Source organism: Penaeus monodon, chromosome 6, assembly GCF_015228065.2.
Source record: "Penaeus monodon isolate SGIC_2016 chromosome 6, NSTDA_Pmon_1, whole genome shotgun sequence".
In the NCBI taxonomy this organism is placed as follows: domain Eukaryota; kingdom Metazoa; phylum Arthropoda; class Malacostraca; order Decapoda; family Penaeidae; genus Penaeus; species Penaeus monodon.
The window spans coordinates 36,886,688-36,898,581 of record NC_051391.1 but is presented as its reverse complement, the minus strand read 5'-3'; the positions used below and the strand labels follow the sequence as shown (position 1 = coordinate 36,898,581).

The following is an 11,894-nucleotide window of genomic DNA, read 5'->3' as shown; positions in this document are numbered from 1 at the left end:
GGGAAGAAGTGAGGGGAGAATAGGAGGAGGGGGAAGGGAGGAGGGGGTGAAGGGAAAAGGAGGGAGGGGAGGGGGAAGGGAGGGGTGAGGGGGGCGGCCGGTGTGACACGGGCGTGATCGATCGCGACTGAAATCATCGCCGCATCGCGTGGCTTCGACTCTTTCCGGTCATGCAAGCGGCGTGCCATTGGCTGATTTTCAAAACCGTGGGCGAATTGCGATTGGCTGTCCCGTGGACGATGCACGACACCGGATTCTAATTGGTGGAGACGAGCCAGTTGGTCCCTCCCTCCTGGATAAGCCAGGGTATATATACCGCGAGGAGAGGCTGGAATGTCAGCAATCTCACTCGTGTTCCATCGTCACACCCTGTGAGGCTCCTGTCGTCAATATGGTGAGTTTTTACTTATTTTCGAATGTTTAATTAGTCAAACCAAATTTTGCAGATGAATTTTAGTGCAATTTTCTTTTTATTTTATATAAGGGAGGTAAACGGAGATAGCAAAATGTAAACAAAAAATACTCAAAGTCAGTCTAAAACGAATTTTTAAAAATCATCAGAACGAGGTAATCCGGTTGCCATTACACCGAAGTGATGAGCGAATCCATAATTAATTTCTTTCATTGACGAAAATAGCACGTGACTCTGAGCTCATTGATCTGTCTGACCGCAAGTTACCTCGGTTTGTTGCTCCTTCAAAACAGTTTTAGATGTTTTGTGTGATCTGATGATTTATCCATTTATTACTATCATTATTTATTTTCTGATCTTTATTATCCGTTTTCTCAATTCAGAACATGAACGAAATCAAATGTTTTATATCCTTATTACGCACCCTTTTTCGAGAACTTTCACTCAGCAAATCAACTGGAGCAGTGAATCTGTTTGGAGCAAGTTTCGCAGTAACGTATACTAACGAAATTCGGGGTGTCCTCTTTTCCTTTTTCTTGTTTCTTCGAATTCAGTAGTTTCTATCCTTTCTTTCTTTCTGCCCCCCCCCCTCTCTCTCTGTCTCTCTCTCTCTCTCTCTCTCTCTCTCTCTCTCTCTCTCTCTCTCTCTTGTCTCTCTTCTCTCTCTTCTCTCTCTCTCTCTCTCTCTCTCTCTCTCTCTCTCTCTCTCTCTCTCTCTCTCTCTCTCTCTCTCTCTCTCTCTCTCTCTCTCTCTCTCCCTCTCTCTCTCTCTCTCTCTCTCTCTCCAAACAAATCTTTCGTCGCTCTCCGTCTCTTCCACTTTGTATGTTTTTTTCATTCCACTTCTCGCCTTCATTCTCTCTCGCTTGTGACATCCTTTACCTTTCTCTTTCTTCTTTCTTATTTTTCATCTTTTCCTCTCCCATTTTCTCTCTTTCTTCTCTATATCTTTCTCTTTTTCTCTTTCCCTTTTCCCCTTTCTTCGTTCATATTCCTCTTTATTCTTTCTTTTTTTTCAGATCTTTCATAATTTTCTCTCATCTTTTTCCCCCTCTTTCTCTCACTTTCTTTCTTTCACTGCCTGAGACCGAATACCTCATGATCGATCCATGCGGGCAAACTGTCCTCACGCTCACGGGTTCAGGGTCATGCAAACTTAGACTCGTCATGCGATATCGTGTCATGCAGTGCCTCCCAGCTTGCCCTAGGACTATCCCGAGCCCATAGCATTATTGATTCATTCCACAGACGAAAATAACAGAGTAAGAACAGAACGATAACAGTCATGACAATGTAAAGGCGCCGAGGTAATGAGGGAGGGGGAGTGCAGAGGAGTGGGGGAGTAGTGCATGACCAAAACGCATGACGCTCTTTTCTATTGATTTTGGGCTAAGGCAGCGCGGCGTCCTTGGAAGAACCCCGTGGCGTGAGAAAAGGATTCGGTAATTCGTTTTGGTTCCGCGTCTTACGTCTTCCTCCATTTCTTGTGATTGTTCTGTTGTTCATTTATCTGTTTGTTTATTTTCCCCATTTATTCTTTTATTTATTCATTTATATTATTTTTTTTTTGTGATGATAACTAGGGATTTCTTTTTATGTGGGTGTATGAATGTAGGAAGAATGTTTGTACAAAAGTGTAAGTGTACTTGTATTAGGTGTGAGTTGTGGGTAGACTTGTGTCCGATCATGTTTTCTGATTGCAGTATGTGCTTGCATGCCTCTCATATCTTATTTTATATGCTTGCGTGCTTGTATGTGCCTATGTAAGTTCGCGTCTCAGCTTCTGTGCACAAAGAAAATAAGTTTAAGCTCTAGTAAATGAACTGTCTTATATTGTGACTCTCGCTCTCCCTTCAGCTGGTCGGCTCCTCTGCTCTTCTTGGTACTCCTTTCCCTCTCTTTCGCTCCTTCGTGGCACTCTCTCTTCCCTCTTTCGCTCCTACTTGGTACCCTCTCTCCCCCTCTTTCGCTCCCACTTGGTAACCTTTGACTTGCTTTCGCCTCTCTTCTCGCGTTCTTCTTATCTCCTTCTACCCTCCTCCTCCATCTCCTCGTCTGTTCTCTTCTCTCTTTCTCCCTTCTTTATGTTTTTCCTCGTTTTTGTTATCGTCCGCGTCTGCACACCCTACCAAAAACACATGAAATGCTAACGAGAGATCAATATGGCAGAATTATTCTGGATCTAATTGAAAGAAGAGCAACGGCAAAGAATAAGAGAGAGAGAGAGAGGGAGAGAGAGAGAGAGAGAGAGTGAGAGAGAAAGAGAGAGAGAGAGTGAGAGAGAGAGAGAGAGAGAGAGAGAGAGAGAGAGAGAGGAGGGGGAGAACAACTACGTTCATGAATATCGTTTCTTCAGAAAGTTAAACAACGGGAGGAATTGAAGCAAGGGGGGGGGGGGTAAGAGAAATCAGTGCCATTGCAATCATTGAAGCAAATTGGGAAGGTGTAACTAGAAGGCAAGTATGGAAAAGAGAGAAAGCGCGAAAGAGATGGAGAACAACAATAAGACAAAGAAGAGAGAGAGTAAGACAAAGAAATAGAGAGAGAGAGAGAGAGAGAAGAGAGAGAGAGAGAGAGAGAGAGAGAAAGAGAGAGAGAGAGACAGAAGAGAGAAGAGAGAAGAGAGAAGAAGAGAGAGAGAGAGAGAAGAGAGAGAGAGAGAGAGAGAGAGAGAGAGAGAGAGAGAGAGAGAGAGAGAGAGCTGCAAAAGGTCATAACCTTTACATCGCTAGTCCTTGGCATAGTTGATATTCGGGATGCATTACGGGCATAGAACGCCACTGATGATGGTGACATTAATGATGATGATAACAATGATAGTCATTCAGAGGAGAATGACACAGGTGATGATAATAATGGTGATAGTAACAGGTAAGGTAGGAGTAAATATAGGAATACTATTACTATCACAATTACTTATTAGTGGTGGTACTACTGCTACTACTACTACTATTACTAAAACTACTACTACTACAACTAATACTACTACTACCACTAATGATACTAACAATAATAGCAATCATAAAAATGCTAATAATCACCTTGATAATAATAACAATTATGATAATGGTAATAATACTAACAATGATAATGTTAATAACGATAGCAATAATGATGAATAATAATAAAAAAAAAAATAAGAATAAAGTGATTATTAATATCAATTTCTCCTGCTGTTCTTGTAAACGTGCTTGAGGATTGACAGGGAAGTTCCCTTAGTGGCAGATTTTACAACAAAGGGAAAAGGCGAAAGGTAAAGTCTTTGATAAATACAAGAATGGAGCTTATACTGTAGATGCGTTATAGACGGGAAGGAAACAAAAGAGAACAGATAAATACTGTCTATTTCTATGTATATATTTCTCGACTTATTTATCTTTTCCTTCGCATCAGTTCATATGTTAGGAGGGATGGCAGGAAGGAGAGGGGAAAGAAGAGAGGAGGAGGAGGAGGAGGAGGAGGAGAAAGGAGCGGGAAAGAGGAGGAGAAAGGGGAGGAGCGAAGAGGAGAAAGAAAGAGGAGGAGGAAGAGGGATGAGGAGAGAAAGAATGGAGTAAAGAGGGGAGGATAAGGGCAGGGGATCGAAAAGAGGAGAGGAAGGAGGGGAAAGAAGGGAAGAGAGAAAGGGAAGAGGACAGGAACGGAAACCATGAACAGGACGAGGGGGAGGAGCCGGCGTGACTGGTTGCGTGACGTCACTGACACTTGACACCCGACACGAGCACCAGATTCTTGCCTTATTGCCGGTGAACGAATCCAGCAAAATTAAAGTGACATATAAAAGATTGGTGACGTCACAGATCATGCAGTTGCTTTACTGTTGATAACTGAAACCTGCAAAGTGAATATAATCTGATTAAATCTACATACTCGATTTTATATAGACACGATTAATCAAATTCCACAAAAATAGCCATTTATTTATATACAGAAATTATTGGTTCAATCTTCAAAATTCCATGAACACATACTTCATCGTTATTGCACAAGCACAGATCAATACGAATGGACATCGGCTGAACATAGATATTATGTTCAACTTATTATGTTCTATGTCCGGGTAGATTCACTAATGTTCTCATGCGTTTAAACTAATAAAAAAAAATTTTTTCTATAATTTCCCCTTTTTTAAGTCATAACCTGTGCTAAAGGCTGTGGTTACGATAAAAAATGATGAAATTAACGGATTAGGAAGTTATATATAACTTGACTGATATTTTCTATCACATTTTTTTTTGCTAATATACAAAGTTTTTTTTTAATATCAAATCCGGCTTAATATGAGGCAGATTATCCAAAACGATTTGTCACTAATCCGGGTTGGTTGTAATTTTCGTTTTTATTTTTTTTTACGTTTCTGTCATTTTGTTTTTCATCTGCGTATCGCTTTCCTTGTATGTAAGTGCAAATACACATAGACACACACACACACACACATACATATATACATACATACATATATATGTATATATATATATATATATATATATATATATATATATATATATATTTATATATATATATATATGTGTGTGTGTGTGTGTGTGTGTGTCTACGTCGGACTGTGTATCTATCTATTTATCTATATATCTGTCTGTTTCTGTCTAAATACTACCTTCACGTCTAGCAGTATCCTAGTCTGACATATCGAATATTTCTTCCCTGTGTGCATTCCAGTCCTAGACCGTTAACAAAAGAAAGGATATAACGCATAGAGGATGAAACGCAAGAAAGAGAGAGAGCGAGAGAGAGAGAGAGAGAGAGAGAGAGAGAGAGAGAGAGAGAGAGAGAGGGGGGGGGGGGCGTAGAAAGAAAGAAAGAGAGAAACAGAAAACGAGTTTACGACAGCGAAGGAAGCGAGGGGGAGAGGGGATATAATGACCCTCGGGTGTCATAAAAAAGAACAGTAATTAAGCTAGTAATACCCTGGTTCATAGCGCTATAATGGGCAACCACGTCACACAGCATGGTTTGGTAGGGGGAGAGGGCAGAGGAAGGAGAGCCGAATGGGAGGTCCAGACAAGGTAACAGATATATGCTTCCGTGTTTGTGTGTGTGTGTTAACGGGGAGGGAGGGATGTGTGTTTATTTCTGTTTGTGCGTTCGTATCCGCCAGTCAAATCAATGCCTTGCTGATAATAGCCACTACAAAATACAATAATAACCACCAGACGCACGCGCACACACACACACACACACACACACACACACACACACACACACACACACACACACACACACACACACACACACACGCACACGTACACACACACTAGAAAACGGGCCTCATTGAGAACACAGCCCGCCCACCAACGAGAGATACTTTGACTGTGCAATTGCAGGAAAGTGTGAGCCGATATATAGTGTTACGTTACAACCTGTCTTGAGGTATGCACACACTCCTTGTTACAGCACTAGTCCTACAGCAGAAAAAAAAACTTACTTGTCAGTCTAGAAAGGGCAGACTACGGGGAAAGGGAGAAAAAGGCGGGAAAATGGATATGGAGAATCGAACTGATTTTGTATTTTTGTTATTATTAGTATTATTAGTATTATTATTCTCCTCGCTGTTGTTTCTCTTGTTCCTCTAACTCTTTTTCTCGTTCGATTGTTTTTTTCTTTTTAATTTCTCTTTTTGTTTAGCATTCAGTCTCCTTAATTAAATCTTTGTCTTCATAAACGGGTTTTCTCCCGATCTTCATTCTCTCTCCTTCGTATATATATATTTTTTCTACTTCTTCTCCCTCCCTTTCTCCCCCTCCCTTTTTTCACTGACCGCCCGCGCTCTGCTACTTCCGCCCCCGCCCACCTTTGCCCCCGCGCCCACTCGAATACTATTGATCAGTCGCGTTCGAGTTTTATTTACCGCGAACTAGTCCTCGATAAAATTAATAAACAACGAACTTCCATAACCCCCAACCCTGCTGAAAATCAATAGCGAAGCCCCGCGAGTCATGAACAGAGACTGTTAATTGAGCTGGCATGACTCATCGCCGGGAGCGCCAAAAGCTCGCCTTTTGAAAATTACCCGACGGAATAGAATAAGAGGAAAAAAAGGAAAGGAAAACAAAAAAGCATCGGGGGTACAGCTGCGCATGCGCCATGACTCATCTTCTCCTCCCTTGCCCCCCTGCTTCCTTCCTTTCTTTGCCTTTTTCCTCTCTCTCTAACGTAACTTTCTTTCTTCCATGACAACGTGCGTGAGTTTGATGTCCGGCTCGCGTGCTTAGACAGGAATTCAATTATACGGCTGCACGTAATGGCCTTTCGAGAACAGACATTGCGTTCGCAGATTGACGTGCCTGCTGGCGTGTGCACGCAAGCGAACACGCGGGTTTCTCCCGCATTTTAGACGCATTCGCGTGACTTTGTTTACATCGGCGGTTGCCATGGTGACGGGGATGACGTAGGCCCGCAGGGTTGCCGTTATAAAAGTTCTGATTTATTATTACCCTTTTATTATTACTTACAAACAATAGCGACATGTCATGAATACGGAAAGAAACTAGAACTACAATGTTGCTAAGCTCTGCATTTAGATCAATGATTTGTTGTATCTTGTTGAAGTGCAACTGCAAAATCAATGAACACGTGGAGCGTGCGGTCACAAAACATGCATGCCTGTCGCCATGCAATCCCCCCTCCCCCCCTCTTTAATCCTCCCTTCGTCTGTGTTGTCTCCATCAGTCTGACACACCCTAGGGTTACGTGACACGCGCCCCTACTGGTTTGTGTCTCGTTAGTTTTATTTCCCTTTTTTTTTTCATTTTGCTCTCCTTCGTTTTTATCTTTAAATTGTTGTTGTCGTTTACCTCCTCTCCCCTTTTGTTGCTAGCTCTGCCTGCTCCTCCTCCTTCCCTTTCTTTCTGTTTTTCTATCCTTTTGTAAGCAGGCACTTGAGGATGTTTTATTATTAGTTACTGCAAGGGTCATTCGGCTAACCGAATAGGCTTATTCAAATGTATTATGTTTACCTGTAAATTGATTTGGAGAGATATTATTTCTCATAGAATAATAAAAACTGATTAACATATTATTAGCCTTGTTTTCATTGCTGTTGTTAAAAGTAATATTATTTTCATATTTATGAGGCACAAACATGAATCACTTATTATAAATCAACTAATCAATTATTATTGCAATAATACATAAGTTATTGCATACATGGATTATGCCGAAAATGCTGAAGCCATATCATGGATTAGCCTAAAACCGCCTTCAGCAAATCACATTCCTCACCTGTTTATGCCCAACATTTGAGTTCTGTTTTATTTCATTATCTACTTATTCATTTATTCTTTTGTTATCATTATCATTATTTTGAATGCATGACACCCATCACCTAGGGAAGGAACAGTGCATGGAATCTATAGACGGACAAATGCTAAAGCGTTTATCAAGCACATTTTCATTTACAAATTCCAAATTAAAAAGATACTTGATATTATGAATTACGTACCCTGGGTGTCAAACGCTTTGACTGGTTAGGTGAAATACAAGACTACATGTAACTGGTCGGTATTTTTTTTTTATCAGATATTTTTTTTATTGGTTACTTATGAGAAGTGGAATAAATAAAAGTGTCTTAGAATTTGTTGATCTGTCAGTTTAGGGAAAAAAAATCGTGTTCATGGAATTACTTTGCAAGTATGTTAAGATATTACTTTTATTTTCTACTAATACCCAGGATCTCGCCCTCGCTCTCTATAAACCTCTCTCTCTCTCTCATACACCCCCTCTTCTTTCTTCATCTCGCTCTTACTCACTCACTCTTCTCTTCTTGTTATTATCACTGTTTGCTTCTCGCTATCTCCCATTCTCTCGCCTTCACCCATCTCCTCTGTCTCTCTCTCTCTCTCTCTCTCTGTCTCTCTCTCTCTCGCTCTCTTGAATCATTATTTCTTTTTCCACCTCTCGGTGACTCGCTCGCGTCCTCACCTCTCGTTATAGTTATGTCATCATCATAATTATCTCATCGTTTTTATTATATTATCATTGTCATCACTGTCCTTATCATCTCACAATTATCATCCCCTCTCTCCTCTCACAGCGTGAGTGTATCAGCGTCCACATCGGTCAGGCCGGCGTGCAGATCGGCAATGCCTGCTGGGAACTGTACTGCCTCGAGCATGGCATCCAGCCCGACGGCACCATGCCCTCCGACAAGACCATCGGGGGCGGCGACGACTCCTTCAACACCTTCTTCAGCGAGACCGGCGCCGGCAAGCACGTCCCCAGGGCTGTGTTCGTTGATCTGGAACCCACTGTCGTCGGTGAGTTGGAGAAGGGCTTGGGTGGCTAAGGGCTTGAGGCATGCTGGTGAATAATCATGATAATGATAATAATGATACTAGTAATAATAATCATAATGATAATAATAATGATAATAATAATAATAATAATAATAGTAATAATAATAGAAGAAAAATAATAATGATAATGATACTAGTAATATCAATCACACACACACACACACACGCATATATATATATATATATATATATATATATATATATATATATATATATATATATATATATATATATATATATATATATATATATACGTGTGTGTGCGTGTCCCTAACAACAATGATGCCAAGCAACGACAGCAGCGTCACTAACCCCCCCCTTCCCTCCCCCACGCAGACGAAGTCCGCACAGGCACCTACCGCCAGCTGTTCCACCCCGAACAGCTGATCACCGGCAAGGAGGACGCGGCCAACAACTACGCTCGCGGACACTACACCATCGGCAAGGAGATCGTCGATCTCGTCCTCGACCGCATCCGCAAGTTGGCCGACCAGTGCACGGGGCTTCAGGGCTTCCTCATCTTCCACTCGTTCGGCGGAGGAACCGGCTCAGGCTTCACGTCGCTGCTCATGGAGAGGCTGTCGGTGGACTACGGCAAGAAGAGCAAGCTGGAGTTCTCCATCTACCCGGCGCCGCAGGTGAGGAAGGGCGCGGGTGGGAATGGAGGGGGGAAGGTGCGTAGGGGAAGGGAGGGGGTGCTTGGCATGAGAAAAGAGGGAGGGGTGGGTGGAGAGATGGGGATGGGAATGCTTAATGTGATAAAATGAAAGAAGGAAAAAAAATAATGTATAGTAATCATCAACATACTCGTATATTCCCACCTACGTGTATTTATTAAATTTGCATTCACAACTCTTGATACACATACCATTCGCCTCGAAACTCCTTAGCCCCCCCCCCCCCCAACATCCACACAATACATCCACCTAAAACGCCCCCCCCACCTCACCCAACTTTGAACTCACGACTCCTTCCCAATCCCTAAAGGTCTCAACAGCAGTCGTCGAGCCCTACAACTCCATCCTAACGACCCACACGACCCTGGAACACTCCGACTGCGCCTTCATGGTCGACAACGAAGCCATCTACGACATCTGCAGGAGGAACTTGGACATCGAGCGCCCCACCTACACCAACCTCAACCGCCTCATTGGCCAGATCGTGTCTTCGATCACGGCTTCCCTCAGGTGCGTTGGCTCGGGTTGGCTCTTTGCTGAAAATTTTGCTTTAAAGGCATTTAGTTTTCTTGTAAGATTAGTTAAAGGTGTTTATTTTCTTATGAGGGAAGAGGAAGAACTAGTCCCAAAGCTGAGAAGTTAATTTTTTTTCTTATAGGAGAAAAAGGAAAACTTGTCCTGTACCAGGTCAGGTTAGAGCTTACAATTCTCTTTCACGAGGGAAATGAATTTTTTTTCCTAAAGGGAAAAAGAAAACTCTTATTTGACCTTTGTTTAAGGTAATGCTTATTTTCTCTTTCATTTGCTTTTTCTCTTTAAATCAGTAAAAGGTCTGGTGAATAACTGTAAGATGAAATCATTAGATAATGTACCCAGAAGTATTTAATAGGCAGATTAAAGAAAAATGGATAATGAATGAAAAATTAATTGCTGATATGATAAACGGTTAAGGAAGTTAATGAAGAGATGCGGGGGAGGGGGTTATGTACAAAGAAAAAGATACAGGAAATAAAGAGTAATATACATGAATTAGACGAATCGTTTCAGTCTTGCTCTGTCATTACAATCATCGTTTATTATTCTGATCATCATCTTTATTATCTATCTCCACCATCATCCTTCGCCATTATCATTTTCATTACTTCTAACCGCCACCTCTAACTATCACTTCCTCTCCACCGCAGGTTCGACGGCGCTTTGAATGTGGATCTGACGGAGTTCCAGACCAACCTCGTGCCGTACCCGCGTATCCACTTCCCGCTCGCTACGTACGCACCCGTCATATCCGCAGAGAAGGCTTACCACGAGCAGCTGTCCGTTGCCGAGATCACGAACGCCTGTTTCGAACCCGCGAACCAGGTTAGTTATGAAGCTTTTAGATTATTACCATTATAATTTATGCCTTATTTCTATTGAGCATGATGTAGTTGCCATTTTTTGTGTGAATGTGATGATATATGACACCTTACAATTCTTCAGATCCTTACCATTATTATTTTTTTCTACCAACTTGCCTTACCGTATAATTCATTCCATTTTCTTTCTCTGCCATTCCATTCCCCAGCCTCCTGTCTTTAATACGAACGGTTATGGTAGTAGTGATAATAATGATGATAATGATAGATAATATTTCCTCTGCCTTTCAGATGGTAAAATGCGACCCACGTCACGGAAAGTACATGGCCTGTTGCATGTTGTATCGCGGCGATGTTGTGCCCAAGGATGTCAACGCAGCCATTGCTTCTATCAAGACCAAGAGGACAATTCAGTTTGTGGATTGGTGTCCTACGGGATTCAAGGTGGGTGTGAGGGTACTGGAGCAAGGATAGAAGGGCAAAGGAGGGGGAGGGGGGTCGTGTGTGTAGGTGAGGATATGGGCAGTGGATGGTGGGGGTGGGAGATGGGGGTTGTGCGTGTGCTTTTGCATGCTTTTGTGATTTTAGTTTAGTAATGTGTTCGCGTTGAAGGTTGAAGGTTGAAGGTTTCGTAAAGATATGATACATAATGTTCGCGTAGCTCTTTGTCCGTATATTTTGAATTAAATCAAAATTTAGAATTCTTAGGAAAAACAAAAAATATTTGACAGGTGGGTGATTGAGCGAATGTTTGCGTAAATCTACGTGAGTGTATGTTGGCTTGACTGAGTTTGTGTCCATACGCTCGCTTGTTTGCTCGTATGCAATGCCCTGTACAGAACAGGCATGATTTAACGTGCGCCACCTCTCTCTTTCTCTTTCTCACCCTCGCCCTGTCTCTCCCCTCCCGCAGGTGGGCATCAACTACCAGCCGCCCACCGTGGTCCCGGGCGCCGACCTGGCCAAGGTGTCCCGCGCCGTCTGCATGCTGTCCAACACCACCGCCATCGCCGAGGCCTGGGCGCGCCTCGACCACAAGTTCGACCTGATGTACGCCAAGCGCGCCTTTCGTGCACTGGTACGTGGGCGAGGGCATGGAGGAGGGCGAGTTCTCCGAGGCCCGGGAGGATTTGGCCGC

At 42.6% G+C, this 11,894-nt stretch overlaps 1 protein-coding gene across 1 annotated transcript in view; it reads left to right on the top strand.

The window, feature by feature from the left end:
* The first annotated feature begins 269 nt into the window (after positions 1 to 269).
* The window catches only part of LOC119574420 (tubulin alpha-1A chain-like), a 12,558-nt gene continuing 933 nt past the window's right edge, over positions 270 to 11,894 (top strand). The window contains 8 exon segments of the mRNA XM_037921640.1: positions 270 to 394; positions 8,463 to 8,685; positions 9,061 to 9,362; positions 9,712 to 9,911; positions 10,586 to 10,760; positions 11,048 to 11,200; positions 11,670 to 11,822; positions 11,824 to 11,894. The exon segment at positions 11,824 to 11,894 is cut by the window's right edge and continues 933 nt beyond it. Coding sequence (XP_037777568.1) covers positions 392 to 394; positions 8,463 to 8,685; positions 9,061 to 9,362; positions 9,712 to 9,911; positions 10,586 to 10,760; positions 11,048 to 11,200; positions 11,670 to 11,822; positions 11,824 to 11,894 — 1,280 coding nt within the window. The 5' untranslated portion in view covers positions 270 to 391.